Genomic DNA, 22,805 nt, shown 5'->3' on the forward strand with positions numbered 1-22,805 from the left:
GTTGTTTTGTTTTTAAAAATAACTGCTAATCTGAATTTTTTGAACTGATGATATATGTTTAGTGATGATGGTAACTGATGATGATGTCCAGTGATGTACAGTGAAGTTTTGCTCATTTTATGGTTCACAGTAAGTCATACAAAACCACATCAACAAGTCTGTGTGACCTTAATGAAGACCTGGGTGGGGTTTGTGCAAGTTGAGAGAAGTTTTGGGGATGTATTTAAGTAAAAAGCTGGGGTGACTATTGACTTCTAGTGTTTGTTAGCAATGTTAGCCTTGTAGCTCTTGTGCTAAACTAATGAAGCTAAATCTGGACACCAATTATGTCTTGGCCAATCGATTACATCTAGGGTCAATGGAAAATTGTGTAAAATTGATCCTTTGTCAAACCATTCTTTTAAGCACCTATATGTACTAATAATGACTCATATCATCCCATATATAAAAATGTCCAATACAGATCATGTTTGCTTAAGTATTTAAAAGTAGTAAGAATTTTATGAGCCTAAACTTAACCTCATGAACCAAGTTTTTGGCCTTTATTAAAAAAAGGGGACATTGAGTTTTTATAAAAAGCATTTTACCAAGTCAGTGTCATTTTGTTGGTTCATAAAGTCCTGCACTTCACACAGTAGGTTAGCCCTGTTTTTCACATCAGGTCAAAAAACAAACCCGTGTGCACGCACAGTTCACACAATAAAGCCTGCAGTTACAGCATCAGTCCATTAGGGGGCAGAGTGAGCAGACTATGCTTTGCATCTAGCACTTCTTTTCTTGCCATATCTGTACTTTTACAGTGGATTTCCTCAGAAAGATGCAGATTCAGTACACTGCAGTTTAAAATGGGCCAGCAAAGTCCAGGGAAATGATAGAGCTGCAGTAGCACAAAGCTCAGGCTGATGATGCTCTCTGTCAGAATGCTTCACTGATGATTGGAGCTTAGTCTGTGTCTTTCACTCTCAGACCACTAGGCTGGAAAATCGCTGCAAGACGACTCCGTCAGGCTAACTCATTTCCTCAGTGAGAGCACAGCAGCGTGCTGTGGTCACTGGCTTTGTCTTTCTCTCTAAAGATTCACTGTCATATACTCACAACAGATGGAGCACAACTGGGACAAAAAGGGAGGAAAAAACACAAGATGGGATGACGGACTTGAATTGTGTGAGAAAATTATAGTAATTGTTTATCTTTAGAATAATGTTGTCTCTCTGTAGTCTTTCATGTCACTCGTACCAGCGTCACACACATTACAGTGGCATTACCACGTCAGTGTCACAGCTGTGCTGAGAATGGTCCACCACCCAAATAATAACAGGTCAGTGGTGGTCCTGTGGGGGTCCCTTTACAATGATGGATGAGATAGAGGGTGGTCGATAAACTGCATAGCAACATATGAGCTACAGTCTGTAACTGTGTGGTCACTGGCCACTTTATTAGGTACCTTGTTTCTACACTCTTTGTTCATTTTATCAGATTCTGCTAAACCTATAGGAGCACTTTGTCGTTCTCTGCATAATTTGTTAGCCCCACTTTGCCCTGTTCATCAGTGGTCAAGACCCCCACAGGACCACCGCAGAGCAGGTATTATCAGCATTGAAATGACGCAGGGGATATGGTAGGGTCAACTCAGTGTCAATGCTGGACTGAGAATAGTCCACCAACCAAAAATATCCAGCCATCAGCATCCTGTGATCACTGAGGAAGGGCCACAGGATGAGTAACACAAAATGTGCAACATCAGATGAGCCACTGTCTCTGATTTTACATTTATAAGGTGGACTAACAAGGTAGATGTGTCTAATAGAGTGGACAGTGTTTAAAAACTCCAGTCCCACTGCTGTGATCCATTTGTACCAGCACAACATGAACTGTCACTGCAGTGCTGAGAATGATCCACCATCCAAATAATACCTGCTCTGTGGTGGTACTATGGGGGTCCTGACCATTGAAGAACAGGGTGAAAGGGGGTAAAAAAATATGCAGAGAGACAGATATACTACAGTCTGTAATTGTAGAACTACAAAGTGCACCTATATGGTAACTGGACCTCATAATGAGCATAGATGGTAAAGTTGTATGCAAAAGTTTAAACACCCCTGGTCAAATTATATGTTTTTTTGGTTTTATGACATTTGACACACGACATTTTCTGCCCATTTTACTGCACGATTTCTATTTACTTGCTGAGTTCAATGGGGGGGGGCATAAACTATAAAATGTGCCAACTGTTACAAAGACATCATATTATGTGCATTGGGATCTGCAGTTCTCTGTAGAGGATGTGTTAACTTTGCTAAGGAAACCAGCAAAGCATGTCATTTGACCAGGGGTGTGCAAACCTTTGCATACGACTATAGGTGTACCTAATAAAGTGGCCAGTGAGTGTACATTATAAGTGGTCTTATAGGGTATGTGTACTTGATAAAGTATCCTGTGAGAGTAGGTACAGGGTTAGTGTGCCTAATGTATTAGTAACTGAGTGGCGTCAGTGGGCCGAATCAATCAAACATGACATTACGTGGCATTACAGTAATTTTTCATAGTCTCGCAAATCTCATAACTGAATATAATGTGAAACATGCCCTGCAGACACAGCTAATATGCCTGAGTACCATGACCACCTGGAATAACGTGTGCATGCACGTCACAGGATGTCTCGTGTTAATGCCCCCTGAGGACCCCTTTCCTCTCCAGATGTTTTTAGTCTGTGAGTGTGTGTCCAGCTGATTTCCACATGGTCTGCTCAACATACTGCCCTTCTACCTCCCCAACATGTGTTTAATGAGGTGCATCCTGTAGACAGCGAGGCTCAGAAAGCACTACAAACTCCTCTCTGTTTACACAGAAAGTCATGTTTCACTGTCTGTTTGAGTTCAGAAAGGCAATAGCAGTAAACTGTGGTTGCCAGGCAACATAATGTTTTTAAAGGGTTATTAAAGGGTTAATCTTTTGAAACCATTTTTGCACAATGTTGCTTGATGGGTAATAAACCCATTGTTAATAATGAAGGAAGAGTTTGAATAAATAATGTACAATAAAATAACATACAGATTATACCATCTCCTGGTAAGGACTGGACAGATGCACCACATGAACCAGACAAGTTTCCCTGAGAAAATCGATAGTTCATAATATTTCACACACATACATTATCTAAGCCCTATGCCGCTTATCCTTCTGGGTCAAGAGGGGGTGCTGGAGCCTATCCAAGCGGTCACTGGGAGTAAGGCAGGAAACACCCTGGACAGGTCGCCAGTCCATTGCAGAGCAGACACACAGACATTTACAATCTCTCACACACGAAGAATGAGTTTAGCGTGTCCAGTTGGCCTGACTGCATGTCTTTGGACTCCACGCAGACACAGGGAGAACAGGCAAACTCCACACAGAAAGGATGCCTGGCCGGGGAATCGAACCCAGGCCCTTCTTGTTGTGAGGCGACAGCCCTATCCACTGTCCGTATATCATAAAAATATGATTCACATTTGTTAGAGTATAATGGATGTTTTTAATTTTTAGAATCAAATTAATCATTTTTGTCATTAGAAATTGTGTAAATATGTATGTTGACTATAAAGCAACGTTGCACGACAGTGGAATGTATTCAGCTAGTAGCAAATAAAATTTTACTTATGTAGCCGTTTGAAGGAACCCTGCATTTATCATTTATTTTTCATTTGGAATTTTTTTGTTTAAATTTAAACATAAATAATAATTTTCCAAAATTTTTCAGACGTGATTTTCCTAATTTAAATCGAAATTTTGTATGTAGCATTTAATGCATACATCAGTGGCTAGAAGTCCACTACAATAAATTCTGTCATATCATGTTCAGTAAACACAGTAAGCTCTACTGGTGTCATCAGTTTTGTTAAAAAAAAAGACAGTAATGATTACCTGAAAACTTATTCTGTTTATGTTTAGCAGGGTTTTAACTGTTACATGTGTTTCTAAATGATATTTAGTGGGCAAGAAATCAAAACAATACTTCACAGTGTTGCATCATGGTGAGAACTTTACACTGAACATAAAACAAAACAGAATTGTTCTTTTTTCACTATTTAAAGAGCCTAAATTTTACTTGTATTTAATTTTTTTCTCCTGCGTTCCACTTCCAATATTTGTGTGGCTAAACCAAAAACAGTCATAATTCATTTTTGCATGGCCGTTTTCCAGCCTCTCTTTGTCTCTTAGAATTGAGGTCATTGTTACTGTGTCTTTAAGGCCGGCACACATAAAGAACTGTGTTCTGATTGGATGACCTGAGCTGAGACACTACTTATACCTTCAACATGAATGGGCGGGTCCAAACTGCTGTAGGCTGAATAGGCAGATACATGTAGATGTTTTAGTTTCGTGTATTCAGACCGAAGGCAATGTGTAAACTGAACACTCTTAACAGAAATGAATGGGACATGTCTGGTTTTACCTTTCTAAACAAGACCCAAACCTCTTATCAAGCACCTTTATTATACTGTATTTTCAATCTTCATTGGGATTCCAGTCACACACACACACACACATTAACACACTGACACGCTGCCTTTCAATGGGTCAGACTGAAGATGGGGGTTACTATGGTTGCTATGGCAACATGTCCCGATCCATGCACCGCATGTTCTGAAGCATGCTGCTGCAGCAGAGAGAAAGAGGTGGAGAGACAGCGAGGGACGGAGAGAGTAAGGGAGAGAGAGAGAGACTGGGTGGGATCGTTCTGCAATCCGCCATTACCTCTCCATCCGTGTGCATTCCCACCCTTCTGCTGTGCCACCAATTATGACTCTCTACATTTCACCATATTCCGTATTATATAATACTATATAATTTCATATAATCATGTTTTAGACTGATGATTTATTAGCAATAAAAAAAAGAATTTCATCAGGCTTCAATTTGACTACTTCAGTACGATTCTGAATTATTTAAAAAATATACACTGAATATTTTTTTTGGACTTATATAGTCCTAGTAGCCTGATGCATAGGTACTGAATATTTGATATAATGTTATTTCAAGGCTACTTACATAAGGACTTCATGAAACATGCATATGCATTAAATAACACATCTAAAAAGCACAACCAGAGTATTTATTAAGATGATTTCAAATATTTATGAAATAAATGATACTGTATTGACATAAAGGGCCTTAAACTAAAGTGACTGGCATTTGTTCTTTTTTTTTATTAGGCTGTTATAAAGAATAAGGCAGAGGCCAAGTTAAGAACACTATTTACTGTATCAGCAGCCAGCTGAGCCAGCTGAACGCAAGCTCGATCATTAATTGGGGGGTAAGGCCCATCCTAAACCTTACGTTGAAAGTTGTTAGTTCAAAACTAGTGACTCACAGAATTTCGGCTGCACCACAGACACTTACAGTACATGTTAACTAGTAGTGTGTGAAGTGATCGTAGATCAAAACACTGATGCACATAATGACGTTTTCACTCTCTGCAGCCAATCAGTAACGCTACCCAACATAAACAGAAAACATTACACGCAGTGAAATCGCTTGCATTTCTCTTTTTTCATAGTACATTTACTTGTGTCTTGGTCGTATTAGTGATAATTTAAAGAGTGACTGTGTTTTACAGTAAACTTATGTCCTCAAAGTGTCCATCTTTTGTATATGTGTTTATTCTGTTCTGCTGCTGTTTGTGTTTGTACGTTAGTGAAGCTGCGGCTAATGTAATTGCTATTTGAATTTGCTGAATGCTAAAAAGGCAATGTTATGTATTCTATGATAATAAGGTCAGCGTCACACACAAGCTGAGCACTGATGGAGCTGCTCTCATTGCTCTGCACACAGTTGACTTGTGTATTTAATAGTGTCACCCACCAGGTTTTGGAATGACCCTGCAGAAAAACATCTCTGTGCCGGACGCACTTGTAAAGTAGGACTCAGGGCTCCGTTCCTGTCTGCATTGTGTTGCAAATCTACGGCTAGGAGGTCTGTGATCTGTTCTATCTCCGATTGACGACAACGAGTGTAATGTTTTCTGAAGTGGCTGCCAACGCAAGTTTTCCCATCGATCAAAACGACCTGCCATTTTAACTGATTTCTACAGCAGACCTTACACCTACTATAGGGTATGTGTACATTTTAAGGTATAACTTAAAGCTACGTTAAAACTATGTTACTTGGTGCAACTGGTTAAATTTTAGTAGCTTGTAAACTTGAACGTAGTGGCAGTTTATGCTTAAACTAGGCTACGATCAAACTTACATTCAGTTGGTGCAACTGGCTGATGTTCTATAAAGGAGGCCTTCAAACTAAAGTGATGTGGGTAAACAAACAGATCATTTTAATTTGATTATAACTGAAATAAATAGGCTTTTGCCTTTTAAGTTCAACTGTATTCCAATTATGATGCATAACACTGTAATAAATAGATCAAGTATCTGTTACTTTAATTAAAGGGCCTTTATTTCAATACAATCCTTTCACTTCATACGATATGTTGTCAATATTGACATGCTGTTTAGAAATACTGGATGTTTGTATATGGATGTTATGAAGTCTTTATGTAGGTAGCCAGGTGTTCATGAATATTTTTTTTATTGATTATAAACACTACTAATCCATAATTGATGCAGTTGAATCATCACCTTCAGATCGTTGCACCATAAGGTGCTGATGCATTTTTACGCCCATGTTATCCTGTGTTTCACTTGATAGTTTGGTTTGGCTGTGATCTGTTTCTGTTAGCGACAGTGCTAATCACATTGCAGTGATAAGCAAAGAGGACTCTGGGTGGGCTGTTATTGTTGCATGCTCTGTTTAGAGCATTACCTCATTCCATCCATCAAACACCAAACAGATCTCTCTCTTTCTCCCAGCATAAGAGAGAGGTGGACAGCAGACGGCTGTGTCCAGGCCAGACCCCAGACCTCTGCTATCTTTTAGTGCCCAAATGCCTTAACCACAACTGACAGTGTAACTCAAATGTGTGTTTGAATAGGATCTAAAGCCAAAATGAGCTTGTTTGTCTTCTTCACACTGAGTCTGGGAAATGCAGCATGTACACAGAGTGTGTCTCTGAACATGCTGGAAGCCACAGGGTGAAAAGTGAGAGTTTAATGTTTCTGTCATGGGAAAAAGAGGAGTATGAGGCAGACAGGAAACAGTGGTGTGTTCAGGTGGAGTTCAATACAGCCTGCATAAACTGATAAGAGTCACCATTAAAGGCCAAATGGCACATTCCACTTTGGCACATCACTTAAGGGAGATTCATTGGAAAATCAAGCAGATGTGGAGTATGTGCTAACAAAATAGTTCAGTATTTGTTCTTTACAATGTATACTTTTGTCACTGGCAAGTCCACATGCTAGCTAGGTCTCCCCCTATCTAAAGCTGGGAAGGTGAAGGTTAGCATATGTGTCCTCTGAGACAACTGAAGCACCACTGCATCTTTTCAAACTGCATTATTAGACGGCTCAAGGCAGACAGGTCATACGAGACAGACAGGAAACAGTGTTTCAGGTGGAGTTCAATACAGCCTGCATAAACTGATAAGAGTCACCATTAAAGGCCAAATGGCACATTTCACTTTGGCACATCACTTAAGGGAGATTCATTGGAAAATCAAGCAGCTGTAGAGTATGTGCTAACAAAATAGTTCAGTATTTGTTCTTAAAAAACACTTATTTCAGTGTTTAGAGTTTTTATTTCTCTTAAAAAGTATACATTTATCATTTGTTAAAGGTGTTCTTGGTTATGGGCTACAGAACAGCATATCTTAACATATTATCTATTATTCAGCTATTAGCTTAGAGGCTAATAGGTAAATAATTTAAGATAAGCTAGCAGTGGCCATACTAGCTTCAGTAACCTGAAAAATACATAGAAATGCAAAACTACCCGCAACATTCAAACAACTGCGTGAAACAGTGCAAGGAACTGTTCTGGTCTTTATCATGTCTTACCATGGCAATAATATTAGATGGCAATAATATTACAGCTGTTTGAGAATATTGTGTTGCTTCATTAGCAGCAAATTGTCTACTGCCTTCTGTGTGTCATGAAAAGTGAGATTTTTTTTCCTGTAATGGGTGAAATTAAAGCCAAAGTTTCAAGGCAAATAGTCCTCTTCAACTTATTCTACATGGACCATTCCACAGAATTAGATCAAACTGCAGTCCCACAGCAAAAATACTTAAAAAAGCATTTAGGTATTCAGATATTTGGGTTATTTTATGATCTATTTAAAGTCAAGGCATAAATTGAGCTAATAAAAGCTAACTACCTACAAAATCATCATTTACAGGGTACTTTCAAATAAGTGTTGTCAATCTCAAACCCTGACCCCTAAATTTCAGCTTGTGAAAATAATACTTAGATTGTTATGTTCTTTTTTATTTCTTTTTAGGTACAAGTTAAATTTATTTATTATTAATTTAATTTGTAAATAAAAAACTTTTAAACTTTAAAAACTGCTGTCAAACATTATCATGTCACTTCTGAAACATAGTTTCAGTCCATAGGTGGAGTCTTATTTCAGCCACATGCATTTTAAAGCAGGAAGTGAGACTGCACCCCTGTCCCTCACGGCCACAGAGCAGTGAGATCCCATTGTTTTGAAGTAAATGTGTCCCAAAGTTTAAAAATGAGTGTGTAACGTTAAGAATTATCACATATTTTCTGCAATTAACTAAACATTTTTATGTTTCAATGAAAAATATTATGATTTTATACATGTACTAGTGTTCAAAGCTGTGTTTGCTATATATTGTATTTAAATACTGGTTGGCATTTTTTGAATTATGCTCAAAATGTGCTAAAATTGTCACTACCAAAACATCTGGAAGTTGCAGAGGCATTATTATTGTATTTGTAGTGTCAAAATAATTTATTCTAATAAAATAAAATAAACATAGTTAAGGTATAGGGTCACTTAAAGCAAAAGGATTTTAGTTTTTAGTCCAAATCAGTTAAAAGTCTGAAATTTTAGTTCAGTCCAAATCAGTTAAAAGCTTGGAATGTGTTTTCAACTGACTTGAGTTTGAACCAATTGGGTAGCATGATCCATATAAATGCAATAAAGCTGTTAAACAATTATAACTTAATTGTTACTGACATACATCAAAGGTGGGGGGTGGGGTTTAGGGTATCGTAGGTGGATTCACAGGTTAGCTAGATCAGAATAAAGTAATCAACCAGTAAATCCAATCTATGGTACTCTCACCTCGGCTAGCTTTTCCCTTGGCCTGGAGCCAAATTAGCTTTATATCTACTCACAAAAGGTACTAGTTAACTACAAGCAGCCATGGAACATCACATCAAGCCTTTATAAAACTGCTTTTATAAAGTTTTGTAACAAAAGAAATATTCATGATCAAATAAAGCATAACTTCAATAAGAATAGCTGGTCACTGGACCCCTAAATTAGCAGGCTTTGCTCACATTTATGTAAGAGCAAAACTCCTCTTGATCTTAGCAGATAAATGAGACAAACACTGGAACTAACAAACTGTGGCTCAATTCAGGTGTAGTTTTTTTCACCACCACTCACTTTTAAAACATCCCTACTGTAAACCAATGATTGTTGAAATTGTTGGGAATCTTTTCAGTGCAAAGGAGAACCAAATATTGCTAAAAGAACAACTTAAGTTCTTCTGCAAAGTTTTCGTAAGGTGGTAATATGGTAAAAGAAATAATACTCTCTTTAATAGGCAAAGATGCTTTAACTTCACAATGCATTTGGGATGCAGCCCAACACTGCAGTTTCCTGGGTTGTATCAATTTTCAGCATTAAACAGTCACTACATCACAATGTTGATGTTCTATTTGGAGTGAAACTGAATCAAATTTTGCTTTGTAGGAATTCATATGGATGATTTTATTGCAGTTTCTTTTTTCTATTTTTCCCCCATTTTCCTCCCAATTTTGTCACTGGCAATTCCACATGCTAGCTAGGTCTCCCCCTATCTAAAGCTGGGAGGGTGAAGGTTAGCATATGTGTCCTCTGAGACAACTGAAGCACCACTGCATCTTTTCAAACTGCATTATTAGACAGCTCAACACACTTGGAGGACAACACTAACTGCTGGTGCTGTTGCGTCAGCTATCAGATGACTGCGTTGGCTAGTAACACTTTGGGCAATGATGGGAAAGAGAGAAGGCAATGTTTCAAATCAAGAGAGACCTAGAGGGATCAACTACACTCTCATAAGGTCTCAGCAGACTTCTTGCGGAGACGACGTTCACCTGGCTTTAGCGAACAATATGACGTAATTGCGGAGAAAACGAACAACCGCAGACGTCGCGCAGAGGCTTCGTTTGCCGTGTCGCACACATGGCAGCTGGGCAAACTCCGTGAACAAAGACGCTACGCAACAGAGCCTCTGACTGGTCTGTAAAAAGAGGCGTGCCGTGAAACACAGATGAATGACTTTGAGGAGCTTAGTTTCACAAGAAGTACGCTGAGCGCTTTGGCAGACACACTAATAATTCACTGGGAAACATGTATTTGTTAAATAAACAATTAATGTCCTAAATGTAAGATGTTAAGTCTATTATTCTGTAGTACTAACTAGTAGTTCGCACCAAAAAATATAGGTTGACTTTGTTGGCTTTGTATTCGCCAGCTTCTTGTTCGAATTTTCCTGTTCAGTATTCTGGACTTGCACGTCGTCATAGTTAGAACTGTGATGGAATCATTTTCCACTAGTCATGGAACTTATCATAAAATGTCATAGTGTCACCTGCATTAGTGGAGCATCTACGACAGGCAACACAAAACCACAGAAAGTATGCAAGCTTGTAAGCTCACGAAGGCACTTTCGGCTTCGCACAACCCTTTAAAATTTAGTTTTGCAAGAAGTATGCTGAGGTCTTTAGACTCCTGGCCACAGATGGCTGTGGCATCGGTGGGGACTGAACTTGCAGTCTACTGACAATAGGGCCAATACTTAGATGTGGCAAATGCAGTGTATTATGAATCAACAGTGACACAAAAAGGAGGAGATTAACCTTGTGTGGACTGTATGTAGCAAGAGTTTCTCAAGATGGATTTGTCTTTGGTGGAGAGTCTCATTAGGGTTGATCTACTTGCTAACCAAGGCCTGATGGGCCAATAGATACCATGAAGTACACTGAAACAGAAGCGTGTGTTGTATATACAGATCTCGACATTTCCTTGTCTGCTTAGGCCAGCACACAATCGATAGTCATTATTTATCTGTCACAGGACTTTCCGCTATCCATTTTTTATTGACCCCAAAAGTCTTGCAAGGGAGATACAAACATCAGCAGGCTCCCCAGTGCATGGCTCACTCATACTCTCCACTGGGCTGGAAGTGGGCAATATTCAGTGCAGTTCCTCTCTCACATAGCTCATCTCAGGCTTCCCTGTAGTGTCATTGCTGTTCATTTTTACAGCTCGGACATAAAGTATGAAGAAAAAAGCCAAAACTACGGGCGTAACGTTTCTATTATACTCGACCTCTAAAAGAAATTTATTTGCTTCTGCTGGTCATAAAGCATTAGCGCTGGGCTGCTGTTTTGGAAACATCGCGTGCTAAAGCACACTACAGAAGAAGCAATTTCCTAGCAGCAGAAGAAAATCGATTACGGGAGGGTGAAGGTACAGCTGGACGCAAAAAACTTCACCCTTTTCTTTCATTTCCTCCCGGCTCATCACCAAGGTTACCACTAAGGACCCACGTCTCCTAGCATCGGTGGAAGCTAATATCTTTTTCTCTTTAGCTTGTTCCGCCAGACAGCTCTGCAACAACATCTACATTCTCTGAAACGTGGATCAGCTGAAACCATCACACTTTAGACAAATGAGTACTAATATGCAATAATAAATGAAGAAAGCGAGCAGAATAGATGCTAATATTAATGCTAATGCGAATGCTAATTTGTTGACTGGTGAGCTAATGCATTAACTCCGGCAGGGGGCTGGGGATAACGGAGATGCTTGGCTGACCTGAGAGCAGGTGGCACACAGCAGGTGGCTCAGAGGTACTAATGGTCACCGTGGCAACCACGCTTGAGGTTCTGCAGGTGGCCACAAGGGACTGGATGACCGCACACACACATATCAACAGGCTAATAGAATAGTATATGTGGGGAAACTGCAGCGTATGAGGAACAAATTGAACACTGACCGCCATGTTAACACTGTAATTTCAGCATGTTTACTTTTCCTGCATTGAACAATAAGGGTTTAACGATTTCAGCGCAGGATTCAAAAATCTAAATAATAAACATTTGAAAAAAGTGACCTGTCCAGGGTGTTTCCTGCCTACTGCCCAGTGGCCGCTGGGATAGGCTTCAGGCCGCGCATGCACTCCCACTCAGTTCACTGGGCTTTTTGTCTGGAGATGCTTATAAATTTTACACTCTTAAAAAAGATGGTTCTTCAAGGGTTCTTTAGTAAAGCAAGTGGCTCTAAACAGAACCATGAACAGTTTTGTACGATTACAACACTTTGTATGATTAAAGGGTTCTTTGCATCGTGAAAGGGTTCTTCAGATTAAGGGAGAATGTGCTGTAGATGGTTCTATACAGAACCTTTTTGAAAATAGTTCTATGTAGCATCCAAAAAGTGTTCTTCTATTGTGATGATGTCAAGCTTGTATAAACATGTGAGGGTTAGGATTAGGTTTTGGGTCGAGGTTAAGGTTAGGGTAAGGATTAGGGCCAGGGTGAGTGTTAGGTGTTGGGTAAGGTTGGTAAGGTTAGGTTTTGCGTAATGGAAGTAACAGATTAACAAAACATCTACTTAATGTAAGTAATGTATCAACAGAACATCTACAAGATATTTACTTCAGTGTATTCAGATGCTTCACTACTGCTACTTCACTGATATGTTGATTTATTACTGATAATCTGTTAAGAGTTTATTAATCATCTACAAAGGACCACGCCAAATAAAGTGTTACTGAGATTTTTGCTCCAAACACACAACAACCAGTTTATTACCTTTATTTTGGTCAATTTGTGCAATAGATTGTTTTTATTTTAAATAACAGTTGGCGGGCACATGCACTTGCGCTGTATTTGAAATCTGCTGCTAAACTCTACCAAAATGTTGTAGCATAATTATGCAGGACTTACTGTGCTAAACAGCCAATCACACATTGCTTTAGATGTAGCACTTTATTTCATGTAAAGTGCCCATATAATGAAAAAGCTATATGAAGTAACAAAAACCACCTATTTAAAGCTAAAGGATAAACAGAGGTTGGAAAATGGTCACGTAAAAATGAATGATGACTGTTCTTGGTTGTTGATACATAAAACCACACGACTGTTATAAGTGGATCTCAGGGGAAAAATAAAAATAGAAAAATAAAATGTAGTATATGGACCTTTAAGTTTGGCCCATTAAAGAGCAAATAATGTTGATTACACTGTAACTTTGGATAATACAGTAATGTGCGTTCCATGTGTTCATTTAACCCACACAGTGTCAGCTTATAAAAGGCTAATAAAAATCAGCCAAAAAAATCAGCCATTGGTAGATCTGACTGTAAAGAAATCAGAATCAGCCATAAAAATTCATGATCAGTAAACCCCCCGTAGTTAAGTGAGCCAGACCTCGTGTGTGGGTCCACATACAAACTCTGGCAATATGATGAGTTAATATGAGAACACAGGGTGGGGTCCTCGTGTCATGTTTTAGCAGGAGAACAGGGCGGGTCTGACCACCCAGTGTTGTATATTTAATATGAGAGAACAGGGTGGGTCTATTCACCCTATGCCAAATCCGTGGTATATTAAAATAAACTGGGTCAGATCACTTAATACCAATTCAGTGTCTTCTCTCTCTCTCTCTCTCTCTTTCTCTCTCTCTCTCTCTCTCTCTCTCTCCCTCCCTCTCTGTACCCCTCTGCTTTCTGCTAATTCTAATTTTACCACTTTTACCTTTCTCTCTTCCTCTCTCTGGGTGGGTCTGATCCCCCACTGTCATGCAGCACTCTCTAAATCCCACTGCATGAGCTCCTCTGATAAAACTCCTCTATTCCTCACTAGAGAACTGCCCTGGATTCTCAGTTAAAGTATATAAGTGTGCTCTCATGTGTTACAGGGTGGGGGTGGCTGTTAGTGAATATCTGACTTCTTTATGTAAGAGAAATACAGGTTGAAAGGTGGTGACAGTTACATTATTTTCTGAGGACAGAGATGCAGCCACCAGAACCAGAACAATAGTGGTGCAGTGACAGCAGCAGCAAAACCCACTGATCCTGATGAGCAGCCACAGAGAGAGAGAGAGAATAGTAATGCTTCCTAACTGAGTACAGCCACCTGCCGTGCTTCCCTCTGCTAATCTGAGCTCCTGCAGCCACAGTGAGGACAGCTCAAGGTCACCCTTTTACCTTCCAAACATGCAGCAAAATCATCAACCAGATGGAGCTGCAAACTTAGAACTCTTAAATTTACACTGTCATTCAGAAGCTTGGAATCACTCGTAATATAAATAACTGTTCTTTTATTCAGTAATAATTTATACCGTGTATAAATATACCATGTATATTTAAATATTATACAGTAGACTTGACAATGTGATATTTTCTTCTATATTGGTTCAATGGTCTTAGAAGCAACAAGAAGGGATTAAAAGCAAGAAATGTTAATGATAAATATACTATCTACTATATACTATCTACTTATTGAGATTTCTTGTCATCTGCTTCAAGATTTGATTACCACATTTTAAATACAAGGCATTTTAGATATTATTTTATTATTACATCATTCACAATATTGTACAACCTTCTCAAATATTTTTCTTAAATTTCTTTTTCTTAATTATGTTCTGGAAATATCAACTTAATATCTCAAAATAATTACTTATTGTCTTTAATTATTTACTTATTATCTAGAAACAATTACTTATTTTTTCCAAATATTCCCTCTCTCTCAATGTCATGACAAAATTTTAATGAACTGGCTTAGAATCCTGAAATAATTGAGATACTATGGCAAAATAGTGAGTTATTAAATTAAAAAAGTAATTATTATGGCATGATAAGTCATTCTTACCATATACGAAGTCATTCTTTGACATAGTGACTCAATACTTTGAGAAAATAGGTAACTGTTTCAACACAGACAGTTATTATTATGAGATACTAAGTCATCACTTCAAAGTAGTATCAACATTTTGAGAAAATAAGTTATTATTCTGACATACTAAGACAATTTTTTTGATATACCACAGCAAGAAACAGAAAGAGACTGTTTTGGGAATTGTTGTTGTGGGAATGGGCTTCCATATAATAGACAATACAGGTAAAAAAAAAAAAAAGTCCTAACAATTTATTTAAACCATTTGAAGTTGTAGAATATTGGCATCAGAATATTTTTATGTAAGCATTGAAAACATTGATTCCAAACTTTTGACTGGTAGTGTAAATATTATATGTAATTTATCAGTTGTTTTGAAAATAGAAAACTGAACTGAAAATATAATCTCATTTTTTGGCTCCTATAAAAAGCAAAGAACATGCCATGCCAAAGTGATATTGATAAAACTGCTGTGTAGAGCTGAGTTTTAGTTCTATTGCCACTCCCAATAGGCTTATTGCACTGCAATCTAAGGTTAGGGGCAGTTCCTGTTGCAGCCTCCGTCATCTCCACAGGCCCCTCTGTTAATGAGGCTGATTAGCATGCTCCCTCTGATACACTGCTCTTTGATGGCTGTTATTCTACTGCTCTTACATTCAGCTTACTGCACCGCACTGAGACTTCTGGTCCTTTCTCAGCTTGGGATGGTACACTAGTTCACTGTAATATGGCAAAAAAAATTACATTTTCCACTTCAGCTTTTCCCATGGAGGCTTCACTTCCGTGACGCTGAATGATTTCCTCTCACTCTTGCCAGTTCTGACAGGTGGTCTAATTCTAAGCGTGAAAATAGCTACCATATATACACCACTGTCAAAAGCCTTGGAATCACCATCCAATAGTTTGGTATCAATGTTCTGGAGAAAATAAAATGCAGATACATACATAAATTGATTTGAATATGGTGATACTGTTGTGCAACTTCACAGGTTTTAAATATTTAGTAGGGAGCTGAAAAAGAGGACAGTTTAGATGTGCCCAGAAAGATGAACTGAGCTGGCTGACGCTTCTAAAATGACTTAAAAAGCCACTTAGCATGAATAATTAGTAGGGATGCATGATAATATCAGAAAGCAAACAAACAAATCTCAAGGCAGATAAGTCATTTATCTTTTGGGCAAATCCATGTGAAGTCTCTGAAATGTAGGCATAATGGGATTTTTGTCTATATGTAATGCCTCATAGATCAGAAACCTTTATTACTATAAGACAAATACCCAGTTGACAAAAGTATACAGTAATATGAGTAATAAATACCAACGTTTGGAAGATCTGATGTGCTTCAGTGTGGAGATACAGAGGGCCAAAGCGGCTATAAATCTTTTAATTATAACATTATATATGCTGTTGTCAGAGGAAAACCTTGTATCTCCAAAATAGTAACTTTACAGGAGAAGGAAAAAACCTACTTTACATTTAATGTAAGTCAGTGGAACCAGACTTTTTTCCAAGCCATTCTGAGCCATTTCATTCGGTCCATTCTTCATGAAATTTACACACAATGTAAAGGACAACAGGTATTTTCAAATTATGTCAAAGACTGAAAAATGACAAAAACGGAGATATAAGATTTTCTTCCAACAGCAGTGTGTGTACATACATATATATATATATATATATATATATATATATATATATATATATAATTTTTCAGACGTTCAGCAAGCCATAAAATGTTTGTAGTCAAACACATTAAACCAAAAAAATATAATAATTTAGCATCAATAGTTAACTAAAGAAGACTCATGTCTAATATTGTGCACACTAATGGGAAAAATGACATTATTTAATGAATGTATTAAGCAAATCTGAGATGGTCAGTCAGGATTTTTTTCTGAAATCTGGTAATTTGAGGCACATTTTCCCATTTTGTGGCTCCGTGTTGTTCCCAAAATACTTCAAATATCTTTTCTGTTTATTGTATATGATTGTTAGATGTAGCTATTATAGCATAACGTCTTAAAAAGACTATATTACATTATAGCATAAAATGACCAAAATGATTAATATGTTAATATAACTGATTCCAAACCTTTGAATGTCAGTGTAGCACAGACCCAGGACCATTTTAGAAGTGTTGAGAACCTACCCATTAGCTAGATTATCATCATCATCTTCATCGTTCAGGCTCTTGATCAGCAGGTCCGAATCACTCAGGTAGCCAGACTTGAGGTCACTGTCTCCAGCGTCCAGGCCTTCTATGAGCTCAGTGCGGGTGGTGTGGCTGCTGAGGCGGCTGGAGCAGCGGGCAGGCATGGTGTGAGAGGTGTACTGAGATGAGGCCTTTGAACTGAGCGAGTAGCCACCACCTGTGGAGGAGGGGGCATCTCCAGCCTGCAGGCGGGGGCTGGACTGACCATGATGCCATGAGAGAGGAGAAGAGCGGTTGGAGAGGCTGGAGATGCTGCGGGCGTTGGTGTCGTCACTGTCGTAGCACACACTGCTGTCCAGGCAACTGAGACAGGGAGAGAGAGAAGAAGATTGAGAAAGGGAAGAAAGAATAGGAGATTACTCATTTATTTTCATCAAACTCCTGTATGCTCTAAAAAACTGGTTCAGGCTCTGCATGTTTTTCAGAGAATCATTAGGCTTGTTGTATTTACAAACTGCAAGTACTGTAATACTATTATTATTACATTGTTAAGGTTTGGTTGGAAAAGGGTTAAGATCTTAAAGCACCCAGCAAAAAGTAGTACAATCAGATTTGATTTACATTAAGTGGGACCAATTTTGTGAGGAAAAACATCACCTGCATACATCATACACTCTAATGTTCATGTGCACCAGCAGTAGCTTATCGTTAACATAACTATTAGAAATAGTTACCAAGAGTTAGCATTTTGATTTTTATATTTTATTTTCTGACTGAATTTTGATATTTATGGATAACCCTTATAGTTATGGTTACCAGTCATGATATCACTGCCTGTGCCATCATAGGAGCTCAGAGTCTACCATGATTTCAGTAATTTCCAGCTGTGAGTAGCCTCTCCCTTTCTGCACTGCATTGTGGGACATTAGTGTCCAGTTGACCAAATCTAATAACTCATGCTGCATTTAAGTGGAGCTGTTAGTGCAGAAAAACACCAAAACGTACACGACAGAGTGATGCCTTTTTTCCAAGAAACAGAGGAGAAAAGTACTTTTTTTCTACTTCTCTGTTTCTTGCAACAGTATGGAAAAAAATATACTTATTTTCTATATTGACTTACTTTGTTAAAATAATGACTTGTAATAATGATTTATTAATTACTTACATTCTTAAACTTTAGTAACTAATTTTTTCAAAATGCACTATATGGTGAAAAATTATGTGGACTCTTGACCAGCACACCTGTATGAGCTTGCTGGACATCTTATTCCAAAATTATGGGCATTAATATGTAGTTGCCCTTCCCTTGCAAGCACCCTGGCTTGCAGTCAACATTCCAAATCATCCCAAAGGTGTTCAGTGGGGTTAAGGCCAGGGCTCTGTGCAGGCCACTGTAGTTCCTCCACACTAAATTCATCAAACCATGTCTTTATGGAGCTCGCTTTGTGTGAGTCACAGTCATGCTGGAACAGGAAAGGGCCTCACCCAAACTGCTGCCACAAAGTTGGAGGCATAGACTTGTCTAAAATGTTTTTGGATGCTGTAGCATTAACATCACCCTTCACTTAAACTAAGGGGACCAAACCCTGAAAAACAGCCTCAGACCATTATCCCTCCTCCACCAAACTTTACTGTTCACACTATGCATTCTGGTAGGTAGCATTCTCCTGGCATCCGCTAAACCCAGATGTATCCATCAGACTGCCAGACAATCAAGCGTGATTCATCACACCAGAGAACAGGTTTTCACAGCTCTAGTCCAGCTGCAACATGCTGCACACCACTCCAGTTGACGGCAATGCACATAGTGATCTGAGGCTTGCGTGCAGCTGTCTAGCAGGGCAGACATTTCAAAAACAGACTTGTGGCAAAGGTGGCATCCTATAAAAGTGCCATGTTTAAATTAATTGAGCTCTTCAGTACGACCCATTCTACTGCCAATGATTGTATATGGAAACTGCATGGCTATGTTCTTGAGTTTATACACCTGTTAGCAATAAGTATGGCTGAAACACCTGAACTCAGGCTGTCCACATACTTCTGGCCATATAGTGCATCTCCAAATAATGACTTATATTCTCAAAACATTGACTTAATATCTTGGAATAATGACTTATTTTCTTGGAATGTTCACTTAATATTAGTTATTTGAGTCATTTTGTTTGTAAATAACTCATTATTCTGATGAGGTTCAGAGAAAAAAGTTTTAAAAAAATATTAAGCTATTTCTTCAGGTGAAAGCCTGGCAAACAGCAATGTTTCATTTAGTTGGTAGCTTCAGTCGAGAAAATCAATGTAAAAATATTACAAAAATCCTCCCTTAAAATAGATGCAGCAGCACAGCTGTGCACCCACACTCATAAAGAATCAGGGTGTGTGTGTGTGTGTGTGTGTGTGTGTGTGTGTGTGCACGCTCTGCAGGCAGAAGTAGGCCAGTCTCGGGTGGATCTTTTCCATGGAGGGTGGAGATTACACAACCAGATGTGCCAGTCCAACTTAATAATAAAACAGCTTCCTGCACCACCTGGGCATCAGGCAGAGCTATTTTTACACAGAGTCTAGATAATTTATCAATCAGGGGTGAGACCAGGAAAACAAAACATTGTCCAATGGTCTTACAAATGACATGATACTCGAGATACAGCATGGGCTTCCGAATTCATACTGTATAGTGGATGAAGTGACCAACCATTTTGTTCAGAAAAACCTAGCACAAATGTTGTGATTTACAATTAAGTGCTTGTTGTTCCCTAGGACTCAAATAAACAGGGGTGAGTTCAGGTCACTCAATTTTGGAGATGAACTGAACAATAGATAAACATGTCAGGAACTGTGGGTTGCACTTGAGTTCCAGGTGTGGTCAAAACTGCTCATGTTTCTCAGTCACATACTTAAAAAACTGGAAGGACTTGAAAAGTACTAAGTTTATATAATTGATATAGTAATATGTTTCTTTTTAAATGAAATATCAATTTACCCAGTGACCTACAGTCACTCATATAGTGAACTGTGAATATTACAGCTAGGCCTTCAGTTTGGGCCATATATGACACAATTTAGTCAAAAAACAAGGAAATAACAGCACACAGCTTCAAGTAATCAGCTCTGGAATGTCATATAGATGTCAAATGTTGAGCAAACGGGGTATTATTATCATTATCATTATTATTATAAATGAAGCACAGATGACACTTCAATGGTGAAACAAATAAAGGTGAATTAAATTGTCCATTCTAACATAAAACTTGGGGTATTGCAATCTTGGAAAATTGTCTAACACAGGAACCTTTAAGCTATCTTTGTAATTAGTCTAGCACCCATATGGGATTTATTAATGCCCCGTTAGTGCTGAGCTAGCACAGGAGCACCCAAACGTTTTATGGCCTTAAGTAAACACAGCCATTTAAAACTTGCAATAGGAATTCCAGTAATATGTACTTAACTTTGGTTGTTGCAGTTTTATTGTGACTCCTACGAGCTATTCTTGATTTCTAACAGCTTCCAGAAAAGTCATGGTTAGGCTACCGCTCAGATTCACAGTCAGTGATGTATCTCGGCCTTCCGGAAAGGAATGTTTTCTTCCTAACGAGTTTTGCCATTACACTGGAAATCAAAATGTGACTGGATGATTCCACTGTCACTGTGGAGAATCGTATGCTTGAGGAATTCTGTCCAGGCTTACTTTGGGATGCTTACTTGGCAGTGGCCACTACAATACTATGGGAAAAATCCTGATAGAATAATTTTCCTTTTGGTGTTTTGAGATGTTAACACTTTCACTTCCAATCAAAACCAAAGGAAACTTGGTTCTCAAGTTGTTCAGCCTCATACACTTGAACTCTTACTTAATCTGGGACTTTTTGAGGGCTTTTATATCTAATTGAGTCATGGATAATTATTTCACAATACTTTATTATAATATGGTGGTTACACACTAATCTTTCCTCTCTCCTTCATGTTTTTTCACGGTCATGTAGACAGATGGAAGTTACTGGCAGCTAACAGACAAACTTGTGCAACATTCTCTCTCTCTCTCTTTCTCTCTCTCTCGCTCTCTCTCTCTCTCTCTCTCTCGCTTTCTCTCGCTCTCTCCCTCTTGCTCTCTCTCGCTCTCTCTCGCTCTCTCCCTCTTGCTCTCTCCCCTCTCTCTGTCTCTCTTTGATTCCTAATGGAGAGGAAATGCAACATTCATGCTTCCTGGAGGCAGTCGTCCCAAAAGAGCCTGCAGTGTGGCATTAATACTGACAGACAGCATCACTCAATCTCTCTCTCACACACACAAACACATCACTATATCAGCTGCACAAATCAAATATTAATTTTAAAAGATGTCATATTCAATATTTTTCTTGTAAGTCCACTTATGTGTATTTTTATGCACCAAAACAGTTAGAATTCATTTTTATATGACCCTTTTTCAACCTCTCTTTATTTCTTATAGTTAAACCAGCTGTTTTTGTTACTTTGCCTTTAAGACAGATATATGTAAATGATCTCTGTCCTGATTGGCCAAAAGATGCACAGGTGCTACTGCAATGGGACAGGCAGAGTCCACTTCTATATACAAGTGCTACATCCATCTATCTAACAACTGCTAAATATTAAACAGTGCTGCTAACTAGGGAGAGGAGCTGGTCAGCATCAAGTAGTGCACACTTCATAGGGAGTAAGAAGCCATTTCAGATTGAGATTATATTTTGCCCAGCTATGTATATTGTTTTTCTAGCACATATACAGGCTAAGAACACAACCATACACAAAGCAAACTAGTTTAGGTAGATAATCATCCCTTAAAGCTCTGTTTTCACTAATAAACATGTAGGTTAGCATGCATACCGAGCAGAGAACAGCGCCAAACACACACATTCAAACAGTCAATACTGGAGAATATGGCTGTTTTGTTATGGTTATTACTAAAATTTTAAACTGCCATAAAATGCTTACATGTAATCAGGGCAGAGGTAGTGCCGACTAGTGCCGTCATATGACCTTTTCATGTGTCTGTGTTTTTTCTGGTAGAAGTGCTCGTTTCTGGGTTAAGTCACTTCTGCTAAAACAACAAAAATAACAACGATGGACATTTCGAAGAATAAGAGCTAATGCAGTGCACCAAGTGTTCGAACTCAAAGCTAAAACAACAACAACTCAGTTTCAATGGCTTCTCAACTGATGAGGAAGAGGAAAAATATATTTTTTTTATTAAGAAGGATGAATTAATAAACTTTATCATATGGAGGGGAAGTACCTCTGTGTCAGCATTTTACTGCATTATCAAAGCAAAACTGCTCAGGTAGATAATCACATCTTAAAGCTCTGTGTTTTCACTAATAAAGATTTAGGTTAGCATGCCAACCGAGCACAGAACAGTGCAAAACACACATTCAAATTGCCAATACTGGCTGTTTTGTTACGGCACCACTAAAATTTTAAACTGCCATATATGCCTAAAATGCTTACATGTATGCAGTGCAGACTGGTAGTGCCGACTAGTGCCGGTAAAAGTAATGTTCTCTATACTGGCTGCTATCATGCTTTAGATTTTCTGATGATTTTCCAGGCTCTGATTTTTTCAAACAGCAAAAATAACGGGCGATGGGCGAGTAGAAGAATAAGAGCTTATACAGCGTACCAA

At 38.5% G+C, this 22,805-nt stretch overlaps 1 protein-coding gene across 3 annotated transcripts in view; it reads right to left on the minus strand.

Moving 5' to 3' along the window:
• The window catches only part of nav1b (neuron navigator 1b), a 93,284-nt gene that overhangs the window by 52,405 nt on the left and 18,074 nt on the right, over positions 1–22,805 (minus strand). For all 3 annotated transcript variants that reach the window (XM_036571262.1, XM_036571261.1, XM_036571260.1), the window contains exon 3: positions 17,171–17,536. In XM_036571262.1, coding sequence (XP_036427155.1) covers positions 17,171–17,536 — 366 coding nt within the window. The remainder of the gene's footprint in view (positions 1–17,170; positions 17,537–22,805) is intronic.

Source organism: Colossoma macropomum, unplaced genomic scaffold, assembly GCF_904425465.1.
Source record: "Colossoma macropomum unplaced genomic scaffold, Colossoma_macropomum, whole genome shotgun sequence".
NCBI classification, from domain to species: Eukaryota; Metazoa; Chordata; class Actinopteri; order Characiformes; family Serrasalmidae; genus Colossoma; species Colossoma macropomum.